The 12,543-nt window shown below is 36.8% G+C and overlaps 2 protein-coding genes across 2 annotated transcripts; both read left to right on the plus strand.

The window, feature by feature from the left end:
• The first annotated feature begins 243 nt into the window (after positions 1-243).
• Positions 244-2,156, plus strand: tbcc (tubulin folding cofactor C). The gene has a single exon (XM_067430322.1). It carries the CDS (start codon positions 613-615, stop codon positions 1,666-1,668), a length of 1,056 nt encoding a protein of 351 aa, XP_067286423.1. The 5' UTR covers positions 244-612; the 3' UTR covers positions 1,669-2,156.
• Positions 2,157-4,785: 2,629 nt separating this feature from the next.
• Positions 4,786-9,906, plus strand: prph2a (peripherin 2a (retinal degeneration, slow)). The gene is made up of 3 exons (XM_067430323.1): positions 4,786-6,043; positions 6,849-7,095; positions 8,546-9,906. Exons 1-3 carry the CDS (start codon positions 5,463-5,465, stop codon positions 8,753-8,755), a joined length of 1,038 nt encoding a protein of 345 aa, XP_067286424.1. The 5' UTR covers positions 4,786-5,462; the 3' UTR covers positions 8,756-9,906.
• Positions 9,907-12,543: the final 2,637 nt, after the last annotated feature.

The raw sequence follows: 12,543 nt of genomic DNA on the forward strand, positions 1-12,543 counted from the left end.
AAACGATCAAAATCTGAAGATTTTTTATTGATTAAATATTTTAATTATTAAAACTAATATGGCGAAACTCAAAAACAGTGATACAATTACAAACCAAACTAGAGTAAACTTGAAAGGAAACAAATAAAAAAAACTGTCATTCAAAACTAAAATGTGCTGATTTGATTGTAATGCCCATATACAAAGTGTTCATGTTGTAGGCAACAAAATTCTTTAAATTGCCATATAAATTAAGGTATATCAAGAGATAAACAGTAATAAAAATAACAGTTGTCAAAATTTGTTATTTACAGTCATGAGGTCATTTTGCAATTCTAAAAGAAAATAAATCTACGTGGTTTATTAAAACATGTTGTGAAAAACAAATCTCACATAAACAATTTAAATAAAAATATGAATCCAATACAAATATGAGACAAGAAAGTGGTCTAAACAAAGTAATTAATCATTTCTCGTGTGGGAAAAAGTTTATTATGAACGTGAACATTTAATGCGCCAATAAAACGCCGCGTTACTAATGGTACTGTTTTTTTGTCCAATCATTTATCAGTACGCTTAGACGATTTGTCACATGACCAACGTGCGTCTACCACACCTCTTTTTAGAATCAACATGGCGGCACTGGGAGTGCAAGTTAATGTGTCGAATGATGACGGAGAAACAAATACAGCTGTCAATGTTCCCGAAAGCGTGTTGCGAAGAGATCAAGCGAGGCTGGAAGAAGTAGAGCGCCGGAGAAATGTCAAGGAGAGCCAGACCGTGAAGGAAGAAAAGAGCGATTTCTTCACGTCTACATTTACTACTGAGAAGGCAACAATCGAGGAGATGCTCTCCAGCTCAAACCACAGTGACCGCAACAAAGCAGCAAAAACACTGGAGGAGGCCACTGTGAAAATTCAGCAGCTCCAGAAGTTTCTCAATGACAGCATGTTGTTTCTAACCCAATATGAAATAAGACAGGCACAGGCATCCATGCAGAAACTCCAGAGCGCTCTTGATGAGAAGAGGGAGATGGTGTTGCCTAAAAAGAAATTCGCTTTCAGATCTAGGAATGCCGGAGCAAGTAAGCAACCTGAACCAGGTAAACTAACAACAGATACGCCTGCATCTGAAGTTGGTGGTACTGTAGTAGTGGATTCTGCAATCTCTGAATATCAGTGTGGATTCTCTAATGTTGAAAATCAAGTCCTGATCAAACAAGCTGAGGAGATCCAGCAACGAGATGTTCTGTTATCTCATCTGACAAACTGTAAAGTGAGACTTTATGGCTGTCCGAGCACCTTGCACATCAAGAATATCCGCAGTTGCGAGATCCTCTGCGGGCCAGTGTCCAGCTCTGTTTTTGTGGACCAGTGCACTGACAGCACTTTAGTGTTCCCCTGTCAGCAGCTGCGCACCCATAACACCACTGCCACTCAGATATATGTCCATGTGACCAGCCGGGCAATTATTGAGGATTGCCGTGAGGTCAGGTTTGCTCCATTCATGTGGACTTATCCTGGTATTCAAGATCATTTCAACGTAGCCGGACTTGATCCGAACAAAAATAATTGGACCGATGTGGATGATTTCAATTGGCTTGCTGCTGGCACACCCTCACCCAACTGGACTGTCATTCCTGAGACTGAGAGAATATGTAGCTGGGATTTTGTGGGACCAGAATCTTAAAAAAAAAAAAGATGTTATTACATTATTGTGTGCTCAGTAAATATGACGCTAATATTGAAATTCCATAAACATTGAATGTTCCCAAATGCCTCAATTACAAAGCTCATTAATGAACTGAATGCTGTAAGAAAATAAAAGACTTAACACATGTTTATTTGTAGTTCACGTGCCAATAAATAAAATCATAGGACAGTTCATAGAAAAGTGACATTTCTGGCATTGTTTCATCACACTCATGTTGTTCCAAAACTTTCGACTTTCTTCTGTGGAACGTAAAAAAAGAAGATATTTTGAAAAATGACCCAATGTTGTTGTTTTTTTCATACAACGGAAGTCAATATTCTTTGAAATATAACCTTTTGTATTCTGCAGAAGAAAGTCATACAGGTTTGAAACAACATTTTTGTATGAACTATCACACATAATTCTGTTGCTCTCATTCATAGATTGTCATTTATTAAAAAAAATAAAAATAGTTTGGTAACAAATTTGTTTTCTTTCTTTCAACAGAAAAACTTTATGGAAAAAAGTATTATTCTTTTGTATATTAAGTGCAAAACAATGCATACATCTGAAGGATCTATTTTTTATCTAAATACGCATTAGTTGTGTAGAATAGTAACTTTTGGGGGAACTTTAGGTCTCCCATTTGTAAACATAAAGGGTTAGTTCACCAAAAAAATAAATTATTTCATTAATTATTCACCCTTTTCACCATTCCAAACCTGCAAGACTTTCATTCATCTTTAAAACAAATGAAGTTTTGATTAAATGGAATTTTGGATGAAATTTAAGAGATTTAACAATTTCATAAAAGGATTGTAAAACTAACCCATATGAATTAAGTGGTTTAATAAAAAAATTCTGAAGAGACACGATCGCTTTATTGATGAACAGATTGAATTTAGGCTTTTATTCACATAGAAACACTGATCAGTGGACATAAGCTCAACCAAACCTGCTTTAATAAACATCATTGGTTCTTGCATGTCAAGCTTGAGCTTCCGTTTACCATAACTGATGTGTGAGTTGATGAATATGTGAATACAAGTCTAAATTCAATCTGTTCATTATAAAGTGATTGAGTCTCTTCAGAAATGTTTGACTAAACTAGTCAATTCATATGGATTCGTTTTACAAGCGTCAAAGTTGCGTAGCTGTCTGGAGGGATAGATATGTCTCAGATTTCATCAAAAACATATTCGTTTGTTTTTCAAAGATGTACGGAAGTCTTATGTGTTTGGAACACGACGGTGTGTAAATGATGACAGAATTTTCAACTTAGGGTGAACTATCCGTTTTACATTACTACATGTTTTTACATTACATACAGTATTGTTCAAAATAATAGCAGTACAATGTGACTAACCAGAATAATCAAGGTTTTTAGTATATTTTTTATTGCTACGTGGCAAACAAGTTACCAGTAGGTTCAGTAGATTGTCAGAAAACAAACAAGACCCAGCATTCATGATATGCACGCTCTTAAGGCTGTGCAATTGGGCAATTAGTTGAAAGGGGTGTGTTCAAAAAAATAGCAGTGTCTACCTTTGACTGTACAAACTCAAAACTATTTTGTACAAACATTTTTTTTTCTGGGATTTAGCAATCCTGTGAATCACTAAACTAATATTTAGTTGTATGACCACAGTTTTTTAAAACTGCTTGACATCTGTGTGGCATGGAGTCAACCAACTTGTGGCACCTCTCAGCTGTTATTCCACTCCATGATTCTTTAACAACATTCCACAATTCATTCACATTTCTTGGTTTTGCTTCAGAAACAGCATTTTTGATATCACCCCACAAGTTCTCAATTGGATTAAGGTCTGGAGATTGGGCTGGCCACTCCATAACATTAATTTTGTTGGTTTGGAACCAAGACTTTTCCGTTTACTAGTGTGTTTTGGGTCATTGTCTTGTTGAAACAACCGTTTCAAGGGCATGTCCTCTTCAGCATAGGGCAACATGACCTCTTCAAGTATTTTAACATATGCAAACTGATCCATGATCCCTGGTATGCGATAAATAGGCCCAACACCATAGTAGGAGAAACATGCCCATATCATGATGCTTGCACCTCCATGCTTCACTGTCTTCACTGTGTACTGTGGCTTGAATTCAGAGTTTGGGGGTCGTCTCACAAACTGCCTGTGGCCCTTGGACCCAAAAAGAACAATTTTACTCTCATCAGTCCACAAAATGTTCCTCCATTTCTCTTTAGGCCAGTTGATGTGTTCTTTGGCAAATTGTAACCTCTTCTGCACATGCCTTTTTTTTAACAGAGGGACTTTGCGGGGGATTCTTGAAAATAGATTAGCTTCACACAGACGTCTTCTAACTGTCACAGTACTTACAGGTAACTCCAGACTGTCTTTGATCATCCTGGAGGTGATCATTGGCTGAGCCTTTGCCATTCTGGTTATTCTTCTATCCATTTTGATGGTTGTCTTCCGTTTTCTTCCACGTCTCTCTGGTTTTGCTCTCCATTTTAAGGCATTGGAGATCATTTTAGCTGAACAGCCTATCATTTTTTGCACCTCTTTATAGGTTTTCCCCTCTCTAATCAACTTTTTAATCAAAGTACGCTGTTCTTCTGAGCAATGTCTTGAACGACCCATTTTCCTCAGCTTTCAAATGCATGTTCAACAAGTGTTGGCTTCATCCTTAAATAGGGGCCACCTGATTCACACCTATTTCTTCACAAAATTGATGACCTCAGTGATTGAATGCCACACTGCTATTTTTTTGAACACACCCCTTTCAACTAATTCAACTAATTGCCCAATTGCACAGCCTTAAGAGCGTGCATATCATGAATGCTGGGTCTCATTTGTTTTCTGAGAATCTACTGAACCTACTGGTAACTTGTTTGCCACGTAGCAATAAAAAAATATACAAAAAACCTTGATTATTCTGGTTAGTCACATTGTGCTGCTATTATTTTGAACAATACTGTAACTACATTAGTTAACAAAAAATATACTTTTCAAAAATATTATCTGTTTGTGTTAGTATATGCACTATAAACTAGCATGAACAGTTGCTTTTATTAACTTAACAAAAATTAATAAATGCTGTAAAATGATATTGGTCATTGTAGTTTATGTTAGCTAATGCGTTAATGTTAACAAATGAGAATAACATTAGAGTCTCAGTGTTTTTGACTATCATTAGTTCCATTTAGAGATCCTCTCAAATAGTGGCGTGTCTGTCATGAAGACACTTGAAGTGGAAGTGTAGTTGTCTTAAGTCTTTGCCTCCTGGTTTTTGGTGTCTCTTTAGTTATGCCAGTCATACCATGTGACCAATCAAGCCAATCACACGCCACGGCAGCAGCTTACAGATAGGCTCATCTGCTGGCCAGGGATTTCTGTAAATGGGATGAGGGTGATTAGCTGGGTTTAGGATGACGTACAGTAACTTTGTGTTTAATCATTTGGATCCTTGGCTTTTGTCCTCCCTTTGCAGATAGAGGGACACCACTGTTTGTGTCAGTACCTGGCCACACTGCTGTTTTTAAGTACTGTAGTTGAAAATCCAAGATTGTGAAGAAGATAATGTATAAAACTGGTGTTTACCTTTAAAAGAACCTGAGTTGGATTTAGTCTATTATGGGTGCGAAGATCATCATGAAAATAGCTATCAAGTTCTCGCTCTACTGGAATGGATTACACATTGAGCCTTGAACGTAATTTCAACGTTCAGCTTTTGTAAGCTACAATCCGCTGCTGTCTTTGGAGATCATCAAACTCTGTTTTTTTCTTTCTTTGGACTTTAACTAGTTCTTCAACATGGCTCTCATGAAGGTAAAGTTTGACCTGAAGAAACGGGTGAAGCTGGCCCAGATGCTATGGCTCATGTACTGGTTTTCTGTTATGGCTGGTGTTCTGGTCTTCAGTATGGGCCTTTTCTTTAAAATCGAACTTCGCAAGAGAAGTGAACTTATGGACAACAATGAGAGTCATTTTGTACCCAATATTCTAATCGCTGTGGGGTTTTTAGCATGTGGCCTCAATGCCTTTGGAGGCAAGATCTGCTATGATTCGCTCGACTCCACCAAGTTTGCGAAATGGAAATCCATTTTGAAGCCCTTTCTCATTTGTTGTTTGTTCTTCAACTTCCTCCTCATCCTCACGGCGGCTCTGTGTTTTGCCATGCGCATTCCTCTAGAGTTTACCCTTGCGGAGGGCCTGAAGAATGGAATGAAGTACTACAAGGACACCGACACACCCGGTCGCTGCTACATGAAGAGAACTCTGGATCTCATGCAGATAGAGTTCCGTTGCTGTGGCAACAACAACTACAAAGATTGGTTCGAGATCCAGTGGGTGAGCAACCGTTACCTGGACTTCAGCTCCAAAGAAGTCAAAGAGTGAGTGTCTCTTTGCAGCTTTATGGTTGGGTGATGTCACCCTTAAATGTAAACCTTTGTTCCTTTTAGTCCTTTTCAGTAATTTTTCTTCAGATAGTTTAGACTTTTGGATAAGATTCATTTAAGATGCTTAGCACTTTTAATGGATCAAAACCTGTGAGTGTATTTTCAAAGGTTTATATAATGCCTGTTTTTATGCCGTTTATGGAATTATTTAGCAAGTTTAAAGTGAGGCTAGGTGATTTGCAGGGGTCAGTTTGTAGTGTAAGTGGTATCAGGTATGTTAACTAGTTTAGATTTAGTCACTAATCTTCTTGGATCACATTTTCTTGCCCTCAGAGCTTACTGTCCCTTTCAATCAGTTGAATACCTGGTAGATTGTCCTGGAATAGACAATGAAATTACTAGCCTTAATATCATAGTGTTTTTGATGTTTAACACCTAACCTATAAAGTCAATTACAAGTTAATTTAAATGATTTATATTTAGTTATAAATGAATTTGTTTGGATAAATACATTTTATTGATTACAATAATAAGGGAACCTGCTAATTTTGTGAGCATTCAAATTTTTAAACCATTTTTTTACAAAAATTCTGACTAAGATACAAATTAATTTTATGTTGCAATTGTTAATAATGTCACGTTAAAGTTTTGCAGTGGTATATTGTTTTTGCCATGTTTAATTTACTGTACATTTGAGACCTACTTCTGTTTTATGCATTCTGAAATGTAATATAAGTGATACCGAAATGATTTACCAAAGTATATTTCAAAACGTTTTTTTTGTTGTTGTTGTCTTTAGTCGAATCAGCAGCAATGTGGATGGAAAATACCTAATGGATGGTGTTCCCTTCAGCTGTTGCAACCCTAGCTCACCACGGCCCTGCATCCAACACCAAATAACCAACAACTCGGCTCACTACAGCTATGACCACTACACCGAAGAACTAAACATCTGGAAACGTGGCTGCCGAGACGCTCTTGTATCCTACTATGGTGGAATGATGAACACTATTGGGATACTTGTGTTGGTGGTCACCCTCTTGCATGTAAGATGTTTAGCTTTGGAATATCTTAATGTGCTGATCCAGGATCAGACCTTAATGACTTACATTACATGGATTGTGCTGTAAAGGTCAAACTGATCTTTGATCAGTACATAAGGAACATTTTGTCCAGTCCAGATACTTAATCTATTACAAGATGTTTTTGTTGTCTGCCCCCTAATAAGGTAAACTACACATTGCTTTGACTTCAGCTTTGAGGACCTTGTCCATCTTATCAGACAATCCCCAAAAGGTGCAAAAGTAAAGGTTAGTTAGAGGAGTAATAGCTCATCTTTGTATGACGTCATACCATGTTTACTGACAGGAGCTTCATTCCCCCAATCAATCAACATGGCACCATCAGGGGACATTTTTAAATGTGATAAATCTTCTGACTACCTTTTAGTAGTAGTGAAATATTGATTGAGCTGCTGGGATCAATTAAAATAAGACTTTAAAATACACCATTACCGTAAGGAGCTATTTTGACCTGATCTAACTTTAAAAAAGATTGGTGAATAATATTAATAATAATTTATTTGACTTAATAAATGAATAAAAATAAAAAATAAACATTTATAAAGCACCTTTTAGTTTACCCAGTTAAAAAAAATATATATTTGCAATGTTTGCACGTCAGAAATTGAGTATTGATGGAAACTTATGGTAATAATGTAAAAACATTTATTCAAGCAAAATCTGCTGAGCTTATAACAGTCTGTAGCAACAACAAGACCTTGAACTAGGTAGGGTTGGTGGAGATTAGGAGTGTGAGATGGAGTGGTGACTGAAGATTCACAGGGATCAAATGTTCTAATCTGCGGGACGGAGCTCAATCTTGCTTTCTTGGAAAAGGTGATTTCCAATCACCAATTAAAGATGTAGAACATTCCATCCATTGATTTTATGCACACACACAAACTTGCTTTTATATATCTATGTAGATTTGTTTTTATAGTATATTCTATAAAATGTAGATTATATCCTCCTACTACACTAGCCCTAAACCTACCTATCACAGGAAACTATCTATCTATCTATCTATCTATCTATCTATCTATCTATCTATCTATCTATCTATCTATCTATCTATCTATCTATCTATCTATCTATCTATCTATCTATCTATCTATCTATCTATCTATCTATCTATCTATCTATCTATCTATCTATCTATCTATCTATCTATCTATCTATCTATCTATCTATCTATCTATCTATCTCTGTCTGTCTAGTGTGTGTGAGCTTTTTATAAATTATTTATACAGCACTGTAATAGGCTATTTGTTTTATTCCTGTCAAAGTTCAGAATTACAGAATGAGAATCATAGGAACTGAACTTAAATGAATAGAAATATCTATCTGTGAAATGTTGCTTGGACATATGTTGAATATGAATAAACACATCACTACGTGCTACTATCCAACTCATATATTTCATGCTTTGCTTTAGACTGCTGTAATGATTGGACTTCAATACGTGAACACCTCTCTGTCCACGCTGGTCAACCCAGAAGACCCTGAGAGTGAGAGCGAGGGCTGGATCCTGGAGAAAACTGTCAAAGAGACCTTCACTGATATCATGGCTAAGATGAAGGCCATGGGCAAAGGCAATCAAGTGGATGAGGGGGCAAATGAAGAGGCTGTTGCCACAGCAAGCTGAGCTAACCCCGCCCACCAAACTTTGGCCACACCTACCTGAGGTAGAGAGCTGTGGGACACAGCCTAAAACTGTAACTATATCATTTACACTACACAAAGTGTAGACAAAACCAAGAACTGGTGAAGAAAAAATCTAATTACAAAGCTTTGTCAGTCATTTACATTCCTTTAAATATTTTGGTGTATTAGAACCCTATATTATGGTGTAATAACCACAACAACAACAAAAACATTTTAGTATACAAATGATTGGCTTGTAAAGAGGGGCTTTAAATATAATACAGTCTATCAAATTATAATTTTACCAGCTTCACTTTTCTCTTTGACTTTGTACTTTGCTACACAATATCTAAACATTTTATAGTCATTTTTATAGTCATATTTTGTTTCATTTATTTCATATTTGAGTTGATATTCAACCTAAGAATGGCTAGTCACAGAAAGTTAAAAATATGGCAACTAGCCTCAGTACAGTCAGTACTTTTATTAATTAGGAATAAACAACAACCATTTATCATGGGGCGGGTATGGCAAATGCAAAGAAAACACTTTTTACCTTTGAAATTCTATGAGGAGCTAGACTGGTGTCTTTTACCCTTGTGGACTTGGTTATGAAATGTGTACAGGTGAGAATGCACATACTTGACAGATGAATGGAGAGACAAGAAGTTAGTTGTTTTATTTGTTTTATTTTATTTTAAAGATAAAAAAGTACCAGGGTTGTGATTTGGGAAAGGGGTATAACAAAATCCATGTTTCACAATTAATTTTTGTGGCCTGCCTGATGATGAGTACTCTATTACTCTGCTTTGTGCACACGTTCAGAATCAGATAACACATATGATTTCATCAGCACTGAAAAGAGAGGCTGATTTTGCAGGTTTAGGAGATTATCAACATGTGAGTCCCCAATGTGTGCTATGGTACAGAGGGATAACCAGGTACAGGGTGAGGGGATGCTTGAGAAGGCCCCTGGAGTTGAGGAGACAGCTTAAGACTGGCAGCTAAACCCTGACCTGTGACTTCTGCATTCCCACTGCTGGGAGCTCCTGTGCTTTTTACATCTGCACAATTACTCCACGACATGTCCCAGGCCAGAGACTCTATGCTCAAACCTGTAATTTTTTGTAATTACTTTATTTTAATTCAAATTGTGTGTCTATGTAAATAGTGTAGAATTATTACAAATATATTTTTCCTTTTGTAAAAACACAAGTTGACTATACTCTAGGACAGTGTTTGGTGCGTAGTAGTGATTATAATTGTGAATAAAACTTGTTTAAATGTTAAAACATGCAGATTTCTGTTGTCCAGTCATTTGCTGAGGTCAAAGAGCAGGGCATTCTGGGAGCTCTGTGGGAGGTTTTCCTTATCCAATAAGATCAGCAGAGAATTATGTGATTATTGCATTCACATGGTGTTTGTTGCACATGGCACATGGCAGTGAATCAGAAAGCTTCCGCACTAACAATGCTGTTATGCTTTTAGGAAAGAAGCAGCATATTAGCATGGAATATAATGGAAAATGATAAGGCTGTAAAGAAGGAGACTTTCTTTAGGTATTTTGGTTTGCCAACAAGCACATAAACACAGGTGATCTGATAAAGACAGTAAGCTGCTTTTGAGTGCGCTCAGCTTAACTTCTTGGCAGGTGACCTGGACTTCTGCTGAATATCCGGTGAAGAGTATCAAGCATTGAAGGATACAGGATGTCCTTGAGCAGGTACAGAATCTTTCAAAGAAAATCCACACACTTCTCTTTCCCCCTTCCCTTTTGGTCACAGGATATTTGAGAGTGGCTGGAAATCATACAAGTGCTGATCTCAGATTAGCTTTATAAGAGAAAGTGATCTTGTAGCTGTAATAAGGACACATCAAACTGGGGTCAAATAACATCATCATGTGAGATTTTATTTTGATCTGTTTTGCAGTCCAAAACTACTGATTTCAGGTGAGGTAGAGCACTATTTTAATAGTTTGTTGAGAAAACCTTCAAATTCTGGCTACATTTGTATTCTGCTCAACACAAAAAGATCAGACCACAGATGTGAATTCAACATTTATTATATACAGACACAACAAATACAGTGCAGACACAAGAGGGAAAAACATTCTAGCTGTATGTGATTTAACTGGTAGAACAATGTCTCTACGTGTCAGATGAACCTATATGCCAGATCATTACACAATTGGGAATTAAAGTTAGTTAATTATGTAGAGCAGATAATCAGGATGTTAATGATTATTTGTTCATTCTTATAAATTCCTATAATTATGTTCCTTTATCAGATTAATAGAAATCACAGCTGGTGCTTTGAATCATTTAATTCTTATAGGTGAAGTGTATCATTTCTTTGTAGCTATATTAAAGTATTTCATCTATCTCAGCTTAAACCTCAAAAGGGTCAGAACATAAACATGGATTCATTTATTTTTACCTACTACTCAATAATGCCTCATTTGACGATATTTATGTAATTTCATTAAAATGGCCCAGAAATCTCCCTCTTTCTCTGGCTTGAACAGTAGGGGTCAGTAACAGAACTAGGCCAGCCACTATAAACACATCATTAAACCTAAACTATCGATTTACGTTCCAAACACTGCCATCTGTTGGTTTGCTTGTGTTGCAGTGGTTTTCAATAATCACTATTATTTGTATCAAGGTGATGAGGTAGTTCTCTCTAAGTTTCATTTGTTTCTCAGACTGAATTAAGTCTCTGACTACAAACGCTCCAAGCCAGGCTTCTCTGTGTTGTGATGGATTGTGTCTTCTCTCTCAGGGGATTTTACCTCCTTTATTTGTTCCTCTCAGCTGGAAAATTGCCTCATCTCTCGATCCATCTTTTGCCAGCATCTTCAGGCAAAGTCGAGCTCCTCCTACATCAAATCGTACACACTTTCTCTCACACTGGCCATTATACTGCCTTCAATTTCTACATAATTTTCTTTATGATCTGCATCAATATTTTATCTCCCTAAAATGAAAATTCTGTCATTATTTACTCATCAAAATTAAACTAATTGTGATTCATCCCAGTTTCTCGAATTTTTTTAATCAGTTGACCAACAAGTTTCGTTCAGCGACCATATTTTTTGTAGGCTACATTAAGCCAGTAGGTGGCGACGAACGAGCATCTTTTGTGTGTGTGTGTGTGTGTGTGTGTGTGTGTGTGTGTGTGTGTGTGTGTGTGTGTGTGTGTGTGTGTGTGTGTGTGTGTGTGTGTGTGTATGCGTGAGCATGTTTTTGTGACATATGAGGACACAAATGTGTATAATGACATGGGTATGACACAGGTATTACAAGGAGAGGGTGAAATATGAGAACATTGGCCATGTCCCCACTTTCAAAAATGCTTATACATCATACAGGATGGTTTATCATACTGTGTTTGTATTTTGTGTTATGCATGAGGCATTGCATTTATTTGTTAAAAAGGACAAATGTCTTTTGCTTTATTAAAATGTGCATATTTACAAATCTACTTAGTTACCATATTCTGACCCTTATGAAACTATAGAACATTGTTTTTTTTTTTGTCCCTTGTTGGATTTTGACAGGCTCCATAAACTACAAGCATTGCAATTCTTCAAAAATGTCTACTTTTGTATTGCACAGAGGAACGGCATATGGATTCTGAACAACACGAAAGTGAGTAGCCTACCTCGGGTGGTTTCAAACTGGGGTCCAGGGACCCCCAGGGGTCCTCCAGAAGGCTCTAAGGTGTCCCCAGAAAATTTCAGAGAATGAAAAGCAAAAATGGATAGCGTTCTAACTGTTTCACTTCT

The sequence above is a fragment of the Pseudorasbora parva genome, chromosome 21, assembly GCF_024679245.1.
Source record: "Pseudorasbora parva isolate DD20220531a chromosome 21, ASM2467924v1, whole genome shotgun sequence".
NCBI lineage: Eukaryota > Metazoa > Chordata > Actinopteri > Cypriniformes > Gobionidae > Pseudorasbora > Pseudorasbora parva.